Below are 13,531 nucleotides of genomic sequence, written 5' to 3' on the forward strand. Positions count from 1 at the left end.
TNACCNNTGAGCCATCTCACCAGCCCCTGGAATGCCATCTTTAATAAGCTCCCCAGGTGACTCTGAGGAAGGCAGTGTGCCGACACAGTCTCACTTGGATGCCATTGATCAAGAGCAAGGGGCTGCCTTCCGTTACCATAGAACACTTGAGCTCCTTGGGGTGGGTGGGGAAGGAAGAAACCTCGACATTGGGACTCAGGCTCCTACAACTCTCAGTATTGACGTTCTAGGTCATAGGTCATGGAAGCAAAACCAGCCACAGCTTGAGGAGTCTTAACACCCACCATGGTCTGGCCATAAATGCCATTCCTGAATCAGGGTGTTTAGAGCAGGATAGTGTGACCTGCCGCACACAGTCCGCAGTGTTGGTTAGGAGTGAGGTGGAGTTAGAACCTGAATCCCAACTCCAGAACCACCCGACTCATGTTCTCAGCCTCTCTCTTTATCTCCCTCCTCCCTCTCTCCCTTCCTCTCTTTCTCCTTCAACCTCCCTCTCTACCCCTCCTTTGGGTTCTTTATCTCTCTCTGTCTTTCTGTGTTTCTTTCTTTTTCCTCTCTATCATTTTCTTTCCTTTCTCTTTCTCTTCCCTCTGTCCCTCTTCTCTCTCTCCACTCTTCTGAAAGGGCAGAAGGATGAGATCACTTCCCGTCTGTCCACTTCTCCCACTCTGACCTGCTTTTTGGAAAGGGTTCTATCACCAGTCAGGTTCCAGGTATCCAGTGTCCCCCAACAGGGCTCAAGGAGCCCCAGCAGTCGTGGAGGGCGCCCCGGCAGTCATGGAGGGCGCCCCAGCAGTCATGGAGGGTGCCCCAGCAGTCATGGAGGGCGCCCCGGCAGTCATGGAGGGCGCCCCGGCAGTCATGGAGGGCGCCCCGGCAGTCATGGGGGGCGCCCCGGCAGTCATGGAGGGCGGCGCCCCGGCAGTCATGGAGGGCGGTGCCCCAGCAGTCATGGAGGGCGCCCCGGCAGTCATGGAGGGCGCCCCGGCAGTCATGGAGGGCGCCCCGGCAGTCATGGAGGGCGCCCCGGCAGTCATGGAGGGCGCCCCAGCAGTCATGGAGGGTGCCCCGGCAGTCATGGAGGGCGGTGCCCCAGCAGTCATGGAGGGCGCCCCGGCAGTCATGGAGGGCGCCCCGGCAGTCATGGGGGGGCGCCCCGGCAGTCATGGAGGGCGCCCCGGCAGTCATGGGGGGGCGCCCCGGCAGTCATGGAGGGCGCCCCGGCAGTCATGGAGGGCGCCCCAGCAGTCATGGAGGGCGCCCTGAACCTGAGAGGCTTCTGAGGTGCTTCTGCGGGCTGCTGGACTTCAGGGATGGAGGAAGGAGGAAGTTAGCCCATAGCGGTGACTCTCTTCCTACCACACGTTTTCAGGTGACGAGAAGTCTGACCATAGGAAGCTTTGGTGCTGAGGACTCTGTTTTAAATTTTATGATAGACAATCGCATTTCTATTTTCGACATGGCATTGAACTTGCAGATTTGCATGAATTATTAATGCCCCGATGCATGCCAAGTCACAATGTAATGAAGCTTCAGCTCAGGCCTGAGGCGGCTCCTCGGGAGAGCAGGGTCCAAGGAAAGGCTGCTGAGGGAAATGGTCACTTGTCCTTATCTTCCATTGCCTGACTTGCCACTGGTCCCCACGGGGACTCAGCTGATAGGATGGCACTCACTACCCCAAGTCTGCTGGGACACGGGACAGTGAAAGAAGTTTCTGGGAGGTCTGGCCTCTCTGGCCCTTCAGGCCACTGGCCCCCAAGAATACCACAGGCCCCTCCACTTGCCTGGCTATACTGACCCTAATGTGGGGAGGCCCAGGCAAAGAGCCTGGGAGCTTTCTCCCTGAGTTTGAGACCTCGCAGAGCAGAGCGGGTAACTGTGGGTAGGTAGCTTGATGACAGTGGACACTGGGGACAAGCAGGAACCAGGAAGCACTACTATCACTGGAGCTCCCAGCCTGACAGTAGAGGCTGGATGGAATGAGTGCATTCACACATGCTCACATAGACACAGACACTCACAGAGACATGCAAAGGACATGACTGGCAAGAGGAGAAATGGAGTTAGAAACCAGGAAAGGGGGTCTGTGATGGTGGAGGCCAGAGAGGGCGTTTGAAGCTTAGAGGCTTTGGAGTCTCCGGCATTAGGCATTGGAAAGGTGACTGTAGAGGCCTGTGGGTTAGCATCACTTCCATAGCACCCTCACCAGTCGCTGCTCAGTGTCCCCACAATTGGTGCCACTGTGGGACAACAGCCATCAATGTGAATGCCTGAAATGCTGGTGAGGCTGAGCCCCCATCTTGGCCCCTTCCTTTTGATCTTCTGTTCAGCAGGGACTTCTTAAGGTGTAGCTGCTCTTGAGAGTCCTACGGAAGCATCAGGTCTGACCAGTTGGAGGACCTTCTAAATCCTGTGTAGCCCAGGAGCCCACTACAGCAGAGACACACCTGACCTTCTCAGGAGGCCAGACATAGAGCCTCAGATCAAATGCTCAGACAACAGGGGTTTGTGTTTTCATGGGCTTGGAGACTGGGTGTCAGATAGATAGCAAGGTGTCTTCTTCATCAGGCAGGACTGACGACTTCTGAGTCTCTGTCCCCAGCCTGGAGTCTTTGCATGATCATCTCTCTGGCCTTCTCATAGAACCCAGGACCAGCAGAACAAAGGTGGCACCACTCATGATGGGCTGAGCCCTCCCATATCAATTACTAATAAAAATAAAGCACTACAGGGCCTGGGGAGAGATGGCTCAGTGGTTAGGAGCACTGGCTGCTCTTCCAGAGGTCCTGAGTTTGATAATTCCCAGCACCCACATGGTGACTCACAATCATCTATTATGTGATCCAATGCCCTCTTCTGGTGTGCAGATGCACATGCAAACAAAGTACCAGTATAAATCAATCAATCAACCTTTTTTTTAAAAGAGAGAAAATGTACTTGTCTATAGGCTAATTTTATGAAGGCATCTTCTCAATTGAAGAGTCCCCTTCCCAAATAACTCTAGCTTATGTCAAGTTGACATAAAACCAGCCAGCACCCATCATCATGTCTGTTTACATGGCTTCTAGGGTCAACGTTTAAATCCTCAATACTTGTATTGCAACCACATTACAGGTTGAACTAACCCTCCAACCAGATACATGAGGGTGGATGAGGGCCCGCCTACACGAGGAGTCTTTAGCTTCATCTCTGCAAAGGCCCCATGTCCACATACAACCATATCCAGACACACTGGGAGTTAGGGCGGCAGCCTGTCATTCTCAAGGAGATAAAGTCACAGCAGGAAAGGAACCCTCCTGCTGGCCTGCCTCCTCCAAAGGTCATGTTTCCAGCCAGCAGTAGTTGATCATTTATGTAGTCCTGCAGCGCCTCAGCAACGCCAGCTTCCTTCAGCTGACAGTCATTAAGCACCGCTCATTAAGACTGTTCTGGCTTCCCTGGTACCGCTAATCTCAGTTATCTTTACAGCCTCCTAGAGACCAGGCTTCACCCCCACCTGGGGGGGAGGGGGAGGGGAGGGGGCGGGGACTGGTAGGCATAAGCATGATCTCCTGCCCCAAGTTGTCTTGGAATTCTTTTCAGGGTTAGAGGACCCTCGAACACCCCCAGAGAGTAAGGACGGAATTGCACAGAGGCCAGAGACTCCTCTTGTCACTGGTGAATCCCTAAGCTTCCCCCACATCCCCAGACTGCTGTCCTCCCACTTCTGCATACCTACTTCACAATCCTCCTTTCTCTGCTCCTTTCTCTGCCCCTCCTCTCGGCGCCTCAGTGCCTGCAGAGGGGAAATCTGAGCTGAGAGTCTCCCACTTAATTCATTACAATTCAATAACACCATGCGGAAAGATGGCTCTGGTCTGGCAGGCTTTTCCTGACTGAACTAGCTTCTTCGGGGCCCCGGTGATTATTGATGCTTAATAACTGTGTGTTGAACAAATTGATTAATTAATTGGAGGATCATCTTCATTCTCCAGGAGAGAAATGATTATCTCTGGCGTGAGGCTGAAAGGGTGGCAGGAGACAAGACTAGGCTCAGACGTTTGATGAAGACTTGAGATTTATAGGAACTGTTTTAAAGGTGTACACCACAAGGCTAATCCTGGAGGTGGGGGCAGAGAAAGCAGCCCTTGGTGCTAGTGCTTGCCGCCCTGGTTCGTGTCCCTTTGAGAATCTCCCTCACTTCTTAACCATTGACTTCGGCCCACAGAATAAGAGCTGGGGTGGTAAGATGGCTCAGTGGGTCAGGTGATTGCCCTCAAGCCTGACAACCTAAGTTCAGTCCCTGGGACCACAGGGTAGAAAGAGAACTGACTTAAGCAAGTTACCCTATGACTTCCACACACATACACATGCACACACATATATAAATAAACTTAAATTTTAATGTATGTATTTAGCTCTACCCCCCCCACACACACATACACTTAGTGTTGTCTTTTTTGTTGTTGTTGTTGTTTTTAATAAGTTTAAGGGCAAGTTTATTCATGTTTAAAAGAACTCCAAGGCATGCAAGCTGTAAATCTTGGCAACTACCTGGCAGAGGAAGATGGGGAAGAAGAGGAGGGAGAGCCATACCATTTGAGTTGAGCTGGCATGGAGGTCAGGCATGGGAGACAAGCAGCCACATTGCAAGGAGAAGGGCTTCAGTAAAGGGGAAATGCCCAAGGTACAGGCCAGCTTCCAAAAGACAGACGAGAAGGCAGCTAAGCCGTCCACGATGCTTACGTTACCATGCCTGTGTGTCCATTACTAATTTACCCAGCAGCTCAACTGATGGCTGAAATGCCTCTCGATAAGATTGGACACATCAGAAGTCCCTCCTTCCCCCTCCTTCCCTCTGTCCCTCCTTCCTTCCCTCCCTCCCTGCCTTACTCACGCAGTCATTTATCCACTTTTTCTTTCTTGTTTTTGCCTTTGTGTTTTGAGATAGTGTTGAGAATACCTTGTGCTTCCGTTCTGTGAGCTCTTAGCTTTTGATGAATCCCTAGTTTCTTGAGTTACCTTCCTTTTTTCCTCCTCCTCCTCCTCCTCCTCCTCCTTCTCCTCATTCTGTTTTTCAAGACAGGGTTTCTCACTCTGTAGACTAGACCAGTTTTGAACTCACAGAGATCTGCCTGCCTCTGTCTCCCAAGTACTGGGATTAAAGGTGTGTGCCACCAGCATGACCCAGCCCTTCCTTCTTTTCTTTTTCTTCTTTTTTTTTGGGGGGGGGGGTTTGTTTGTTTGTTTAATAGGATCTCATACCCAAATCTAACTCTCAAACTAGCTATATAGTTGAGGATGACCCTTAAACTTCTAATCCTTCTGCCTCCACCTTCAGGTATGTTACACCAACTCAGAGCTTCAAGTGCATGCCAGGCAAGCACTCTACTGACTGGGCTGTATCACCAGCCCTGGGCATTCCTTTTTGATGAGGGGTGTGGGGATATTCCAGCTAGTTACTGAAGAGTGCCCATGAAGGTTAATGTTGGTGACCTTATTCAAACCTGAAACTGTCTCTAACAAATCCCCCACTTAAGCATTTGGTTTGGTAGTCTTAAAACTCCAGACGGGACTTTAACTAGTTTGTTCTCGTGAAGTGGTAAAGACCCAGGCTTTCCCCTCAGCCCCACTTCTGGTGCTTCTGGGCAGCCAGTTCTAGACTGGAAACTAGCTTCTCTCCAGACTCTTAAGGAACTGCTCTACTGCCCTCTAACTCCTAGCTACGAGATATATGACTGGCTTCCTCTTCCCAGTGGCTTTACTTTAGACATATAAAACTGTGGTGGCTGGAGTGATGCACTGTCGTTGAAAGCACTTGCAGGTTTTTCAGAGGATCCACGTTCACTCTCTGAATCCATGGCAGGGAGCTCACAAGCACCTGCAACTCCAGCTCCAGGGGACCCTAAGTCCCAACCTTCTCAGGTGTCCACACGCCACGGCACTCATACGTCAGAGAAACAAAAAGATGGTTTGGGGTTGTTGTCGTTTTGTTTTGTTTTGTTTTTTTGCTTTCTGTTGTTTGCTTGCTTGTTTTGTTTTTGAGACAGGGTTTCTCTGTGTAGCTCTGATGGTCCTGGAACTCACTCCATAAAACAGGCTGGGCTCAAACTCGCAGAGATCGGTCTGCCTCTGCCTCTTGAGTGCTGGGATTAAAGGCATGAACCACCAGTGGCTGGCTTAAAAATCTTTTGTTTTTTAATTTGTAAAGATGTGTAATGCTGTGCCCTGATGGGAGTCGTATTTCTCCTCCTCCTCCTGCCCTTTCTCCCTTCTTTATGCTCCCCTTCCCTTCCTCTCACTATTACCTCCTTGTGGGTCCTCTGCTCTCTTGCTGGGTTTAGGAGAGGCACAGAGGTGAGTGTGTCCCCATGGCTGGTGTTGACTGGGGGCTCTCCTATATCTGCTCAGCTCTCTTTGTCTTCATGTCCATGTGAGAGGAAACACTATGTCCTCTCCATAGCTTCCTCCAAGGTCTCCCCACGACTCTAGGAGAACAGGTATCAAATATGTACCCCCAGTTTCTAACCCAGCACCTGACATGTAGCAGTTACTAACTGTGCCCTACATATTTGGGTGCAAGAGCTAGCCTCAGCAGACCTAACTGTAGCATGAATACCCAGCTCTCCTGATTACACTAGGAACTTGGGGTGGCCCCTGGTGCCTCAGTGTTCCTCGGAGTATATTACCTCAGTGTGCTCTCCTCGGAGCCCTGCCAAGCCTGTCCTCAATTCTATTTCAGGGAGCAGTGTGTGCCCAGCCCTGCCCACCGGGGACCTTTGGCCAGAACTGTAGCCAGGACTGTCCCTGCCACCATGGAGGCCAGTGTGACCATGTGACTGGACAATGCCACTGTACAGCTGGATACATGGGGGACAGGTAAGGTGGCATTAACTCTTGCCTATGACGTTTAGTCATTCATACCCTTAGCAGCCTTGCAGAGAGAACCATCCCTGGCCAGCCTCCTGGCTCTTTCCTCAGATGGCAGTCTGAAATCTACCCTGTCTCACCCACACGTGCGTACCCCTCCACCAGCCTGGCTGCCCTGGACTTGCACCAGGGAAGGAGGCGAGCACCCGTCTCCTCCTCCAGAGCCTTCGCCAACAGGGAAGAGCAGAGAGAGCAAAATCAGTGTCCACATTTCAAAGTTCTCATAGAAGTAGGTTTGTATTCAAAAATTGAGTTATCTCTGAACGATACTGACATCACTTTGTGTGATATGAATGCCTGAGAGTATACTGAATGGGGGGTCCAGAGAGACACTGTCCTTGAATGAAGCCAACCTGGCAGAGGGAACAGGAAACAGAACACAGACCCTAGAAACTGCCTTCTGGACACAACTGAAAGACAGCTATGGGGCCAGGGCACACTGTGGGAGAGGCAGAAGCAAGGCCCGCGTATCTGATGCCATGCTGAACTGGAGATGGAGGACCACACTTGTGTCCACGCACCCAGGGCCTGGTCCCCTTCCCCACCAACCATCCAGAGGGGTCCCTGCCTTTTGCCTGGCACTGTGCAGGTGGATCCAAGTTTCACCTCTGGTTCTTGAATGTTATTGTTACTCTTCTAGACAAAGTGAGAGGAGATACTGTAAGAAGCACAGCTTAAGCCAGGCGGTGGTGGCGCACCCCTTTCATCCCAGCACTTGGGAGGCAGGGGCAGGCAGATTTCTGAGTTCGAGGCCAGCCTGGTCTACAGAGTGAGTTCCAGGATAGCTAGGGCTACACAGAGAAACCCTGTCTCAAAAAACTAAAAAAAAAAAACAACCCTAAAAATTAAGAAGCACAGCTTAGAGTAAGCACTGGAGAAGCCAGGACTGTCAATCACAGGGCCTATCTTCTTCAATGGAAGGAAGTATGCCCGACCACCTGGCATGCTTGAGTGACATGGTCAGACAACCTGGTGATCCTTTGCTATTCTGTTAGGAGCCAGCCTCCTCCTGAATCCCCCCAATACCCTGAGCTTTGTCTCCAGTGAATGGAACACAGCTCTACTATTTACTATCTATCTACTTTTGTCCTCCACCAATAGAATCTATCCTTTCTCTAGGTCCTAGCCCTGAACTTGTTCGTTAGCCAATAGAATTCAAGTTTATGGGAAAGGTCACAGGTGCTTTGTTGCTTTGCAAATGATGTATCCAGACCTGAAGCTTTGTTGTGAGAATTGTCACGTGAGACCTTTCCCCCAAAGTTCTACTATGTTTAAGTGTGTAAGAAAAAGCCCAGGGTGTGGGCTCTGAGGACCTGGGACTAAGCGCTAGGTTCACCTTCCCATTACATCTTCAAACCCTAAGGTAAGGAAATGTTGGGGACCAGATGAGCCCCACCCCCTGCCCTCCAGTCTTATTCTGGTGTTGGAAAGTAATTTTAGCAAACCTACCAGGCACTTCATTGGCTCTCAGGGCTCATCAAGGGCAGATATAATGCCACGTGTCTCACCCCTGATCTCAGAGCAGAGAGCATCTCCAAAGCCACAGGGCCTCCCAGCTTGTTTTGCCAGTCTGCCCCGCCTTGGGAGAGTTGATGCAGAACTCCCGAGTGCATTTGGTTTTCCCGCCTCAACAGGCTGCCTGGTGTTTAATATTTTGTAAAATTGCCTCCATTAATTTTGTAGGTGACAGCTGCATGAGCCCACCCCAAATTATCATGAGCCTATTAAAGCCAAGTGGGTATAATAATGCGGGTCTCCCCAGATCGGAGGCATCCAGCTCAAATCAAACACGAAATGTAACTTGTAATTTAATTGAGCAATGTATCTGGTTGTTAATGGCAATATTGGACACATTAGATTGATATGTTGGGAAGGAAGGGTGTTTAAGTAGAAAGTTAATCCCTGCTGTGATTACCCTCCTGTTCCACAGGCCGATTATTAGTGTGCTTTGTGTAAAATTCATTAGTAGTCTTTGCTTGATCTCTAAATAAATAAGTTGTTTAAATTGTGGCTAAGAAAAAAGGTGAAAAGAGACTGGTTATGCAGATGGATTAGGTTGTCAATATTTCATTTCTAGATTTTTTTTTTTTTTGAGGGGGGAGCAGGTAGATTCAGTGCTCCTTCCCCTGGGGTATAGCCAGGTAAGACACTCTCTTCAGAGGAGCTGTCTGTCCTGCTGTGCAGGAGTATTGCAGTGCAAATGAGCAGATGTCTCCTGGTGTGAGTTTCTCTCCTGACATCAGAGCGATCTGAGCCCTGCCTGCAGAGCTCAGTGGTCTGTGGAGAAATCTGGAGGCTGAGCAGGGACTGGCAGTTTAGGCCAGGGGTCTTCAGCTGTTCTCGGTCCTTTCCCTCTACCTCAGTTCTCCCCTTTCCTACCTCCTCTGAGCTCCCCTTTCTCTCTGCCACCCACTCTTTCTTCCCCAGTCAGCCCTCCCTTTGTTCTTACCCCAGCTGGTTGGGACAGCCCAAATCTTTTTCACTGCCTGCTTCCTTCCCTCACACAGTGGCTCTGAGAGAGGACAGCTAGTAGTCATCTCTCTTGAGGGGTGCTCTAAAGCTATGTCCCAGTCACTCTCTTGCTCTCCTGTCAGTCAGGGTACGAAGTAGTGAAGGCTGAAACAAGGGCATCTGGTCTCTAGTTGCCAAGGCTAGTCCCGAATATTCTGGCTGCTCTCAATTCCCCCATACACAATGCTGCCCACACCCATGTCCACTGGAGTGTGGCCATGTGTCCTCATTTAGGCCACTGGCCTCTACCAAGATGAGGCTCTCCCTGCCCCGTGTAAGGAAGAATGAGCCTCCAAGAAGTTATGGGTATGGTCTTAGTTAGGGTTACTATTGCTGTGATGAAACACCATGACCAAAAGCAACTTGGAGAGGAAAGGGTTTTTTGGTTTTTTTTGTTTTTTCAGTTTCACACAGTTCTTTAAAAGGAGTAAGGGTGGGGAGTCAAGTAGGGCAGGAACCTGGAGGCAGGAGCTGCTGCTGAGATCTTGGAGGGGTGCTGCTCACTGACTTGCTCTTCATGGCTCGTTCAGCCTGCTCTCTATTAGAACCAAAGACTGCCACGACAGCCCAGGGGTGGCCCTATCCACAATGGGCTGGATCCTTCCACATCAACCACTGAATAAGAAAATGCCCTTCAGGCTTGCCTGCAGCCTGACTTTATAGAGGCATTTCCTCAATTGAGGCTCCCTCCACTCAGTTGATTCTAGCTTGTGTCAAGTTGACATGAAACTAGCCAGCACAGGGCACATTTAGAATATAAGCAAATGAGGATGTAGCACAGCAGCGTGCTTGCCTAGCATGCATAAAGACCTGAGACTGCGGAGACCCCTCCTCACTTGAAATGCCTGGTGTGTTCCTTCCGTACCCCCAGTGCTGAGTAAGTCTGCTTTGATGGTCCATGCCTGTAATTCCAACACTCAGGAGGTGGAAGTAAGAGGATCAGGAGTTCAAGGTTACACTTGAATACAAAGCATAAACCTTAGGGGGAGGGGCCGGTGAGATGGCTCAGCACACAAACTGCCTGCTACTCAAAGCCTGTGTTCCCTGGAACACAGCTATAAGTGGAAGGGCAAACCCAGCTCTACAGCCTGTCCTCGGACCGCCACACAAGTGATAATTAAACTGCTTCTAATTCATCAAGTTCACCATTTGATTCCATTTCAGAATTCTTTTCTTTGAGCCTTCTCATGCCTGAAACTTAGGCAAGAGGGACATATCTGCTGTGTTTTAAGAACTGAAACAAATTTTTAATAAGAACTGAGAGATAAATCAGCAGTTGAGAAATTTATTTAAGAGTACCAATAAATAATGGTTTCCTGGCAACCTTTCTGGATCATAATATACCCTTTTTAAAAATTAATTACATGCATGGTGATGGGTTGTTGGCATACCTTCTTTTTTTTTTTTTTTTTACACTACTTTATTGGGTTCTTATATCTACCACCCTTTCAACCCATATTCAATATTAATCCCTTCCAATCCCTCAACACTAGGTAGAAGAGAGAGAAGATTAGAGGGGGAAGGGAGTGTCCACCTCTTTAGACTACTTCCTGCTGATTAGGAGTATTGGGTTCCTTGGGGCAAGTCCAGTCTTTGTCATTAGGATATCTCCAACTTCTCCTTGCTTACAACCACTTGACAAACCACAATGGGAACTAGTATCAGGGTGATCAGCAGCCCCCCCCCCCTAGGCCCTCTCGGGGCTCTTCCATTTATCCCTCTCCAGAGTCCCCAGAATTAAACTATCTGCAGCTGGCAAAGATCATGCCCCTGCTAGTGGACCGGGCAAACCATAATCACCTACTGTGAGGCAGCCTCTTATCCACACCTGAGATTAAAACAAAAACATAGTTGCATAGCATAACTGGGTTCTTAAAGAAACTAAGATTCTCAATGGGCCATGCACATGTGAGTGCAATGCCAGAGGAGACTAGAGTAGGGTGTGTGTGTGTGTGTGTGTGTGTGGTAGATCCCTTGGACATGGAGACACAGGTGGTGGTGAGCTGCCGAGTACAGATGCTGGGAACAGAACTCATGCTCTGCAAGTCAAACTCAAGCTCTTCACTGCTAAAGCCATCTTTCCAGGCCCTAGCATGATTTTATTTAACCTTCAAGCAACCTGATGAGGGTTACCAGCTCATTTAATAAAGAGGAAGTGGTCCATCAGAAGTTTAAGTCAGTTCTTTGTTATTTGTATCACTAAAGCAGAGTTAAGAACTAGCTAACCCCTAGCCCCATAGGCTATTTCCCTCCAGTGCACAGGTTACCCCCAGGGTAACCCCCTTCCCCCCCCCCCAAGGTCCAGTTGCTGTAACAATGAGTTTGTGCCCCCTGAGGAATTACCCTGTGCTGCAGCAAGGGAGGCTAAAGGACATTCAGGAAGCCAGCAGCAGCACCCAAAAGATCCTCATCTACTGGCCTTTAAGCTAATGAAGGAGAGCATTCCCCGAAGGCAGGGACCCCCAAGTACTCTTACAGAAGAGTACAAAGCACAAAGTGTCAGCCCTCCATCTTGAGAGCTCACTGACTGATGAGCGAGAGCTAGCTTCTGCCCTGAGGAGTCACAGATCTCAGAACAGCAAGTAGTCAGTCTTTGGGAGTATGCAAACTGATGAGGAGGAAGTCCTGGGGCTCCACAGGGGAGACAGGCTTCTGTCTGAGACTCGGGGAAGCAAGGATGAATAGTCCCAGCAGTCAGGAGTTTGGACCCTAGGATTGCTGTGAATTTGAGGCGAGCCCAGGTTACATAGTGAATTCTAGGACCCCAATCTGAACTACAGAGTAAGGCTCTTTCTTAAACAAAACCAAACATAGAAAGGAAGAAAAAAAAAATCCCCACCACTACTTAAACCAGGGGTGGTAGCTCTCAGGAGGTGAAAAGGAAGGAAGTGAAGTTCAAGTTCACTCTTGACTATGAAGTGAATTTGAAGCCAGCCCGGTCTGTATGAGACTCTTTAAATATAAATAAATTGATTAATTATACAAGTAATTATAACAAAAACTTTCATCATGAATTTTGAAAGAAACAAACATTCAAGCATTTAAACCACAGCACACACATTTTATCACACTTTTTTTTTTTTTTTTTTAAAAGAGGAGTTCAGTTACACAAGGCCCATAATCACTCAGGGTGGTCTGGAACCCACCAGGCTGGCCCCTAACCTGAAGGTACCATCCCGCCTCAGTCTCACTGGTTGCTAGGGTTGCAGGCATAAGCCACTGTGTTCAGCCTGATCACAGCTTCTCACAACGGAAAAAGAAACAAAGGGTTACATCGTGACAGGGATAATAGGAGCTCACCCTGGCGGCTGAGGAGACCTGGGGCTAAGTGCCAACGGATATGGGGGAGGAGGCTGGGAGGGAGGAAACAGGCCAGGCATTCCAAGTGAGGAGGGGTCTATGCAAATGAAGCAAGTAGCCCAGCCAAGGCCCCGCCCACGGCTCCCTCTTGCTCTGCTCTCCCACAGGTGCCAAGAGGAATGTCCCTTTGGAACGTTCGGTTTCCTGTGCTCTCAACGCTGTGACTGCCACAATGGAGGTCAATGTTCACCAGCCACAGGGGCCTGTGAGTGTGAGCCTGGCTACAAGGGCCCTAGCTGCCAGGAGCGGCTATGCCCCGAGGGCCTGCATGGCCCAGGCTGCACCTTGCCCTGCCCCTGTGACACCGAGAACACTATCAGGTATGAGCTAGGGACGGGTAAGCTTGGGGCAAGGGGCTAGGTGGGCCCCTGATGAAGAAAGGCTTCCCGGGCTGTGGCTCCACCTCCAGGGTGGCCAGCTAGCCAATTGGAAGAAGGAGCCAGGGGGTGGGGCTGGCGAGATGGCTCAGTGGGTAAGAGCACCAGACTGCTCTTCCAAAGATGCAGAGTTCAAATCCCAGCAACCACCTGGTGGCTCACAACCATCCTTAACAAGATCTGACGCCCTCTTCTGGAGCTGTCTGAAGACAGCTACAGTGTACTTACATATAATAAATAAATAGTTCTGGGGACTGAGATGGGGTGACAGGGCTCATGGTGTGGTGGCTGGTGAGCTATCTTGGAGAGTCCTCTTCACACTGAACATCTAAGCAGAGGCTGGAGCCATAGAAAGCCCATCTGGGACCAAAGAG

General features: G+C 50.0%; 1 protein-coding gene across 1 annotated transcript in view; it reads left to right on the top strand.

The window, feature by feature from the left end:
• Megf11 (multiple EGF like domains 11) overlaps positions 1-13,531 on the top strand; it is a 320,501-nt gene that overhangs the window by 249,900 nt on the left and 57,070 nt on the right. Inside the window, exons 8-9 of the mRNA XM_029543169.1 lie at positions 6,722-6,858; positions 12,888-13,100. Of these exons, the coding sequence (XP_029399029.1) occupies positions 6,722-6,858; positions 12,888-13,100 (350 nt within the window). The remainder of the gene's footprint in view (positions 1-6,721; positions 6,859-12,887; positions 13,101-13,531) is intronic.

Source organism: Mus pahari, chromosome 10 (genome assembly GCF_900095145.1).
Source record: "Mus pahari chromosome 10, PAHARI_EIJ_v1.1, whole genome shotgun sequence".
NCBI lineage: Eukaryota > Metazoa > Chordata > Mammalia > Rodentia > Muridae > Mus > Mus pahari.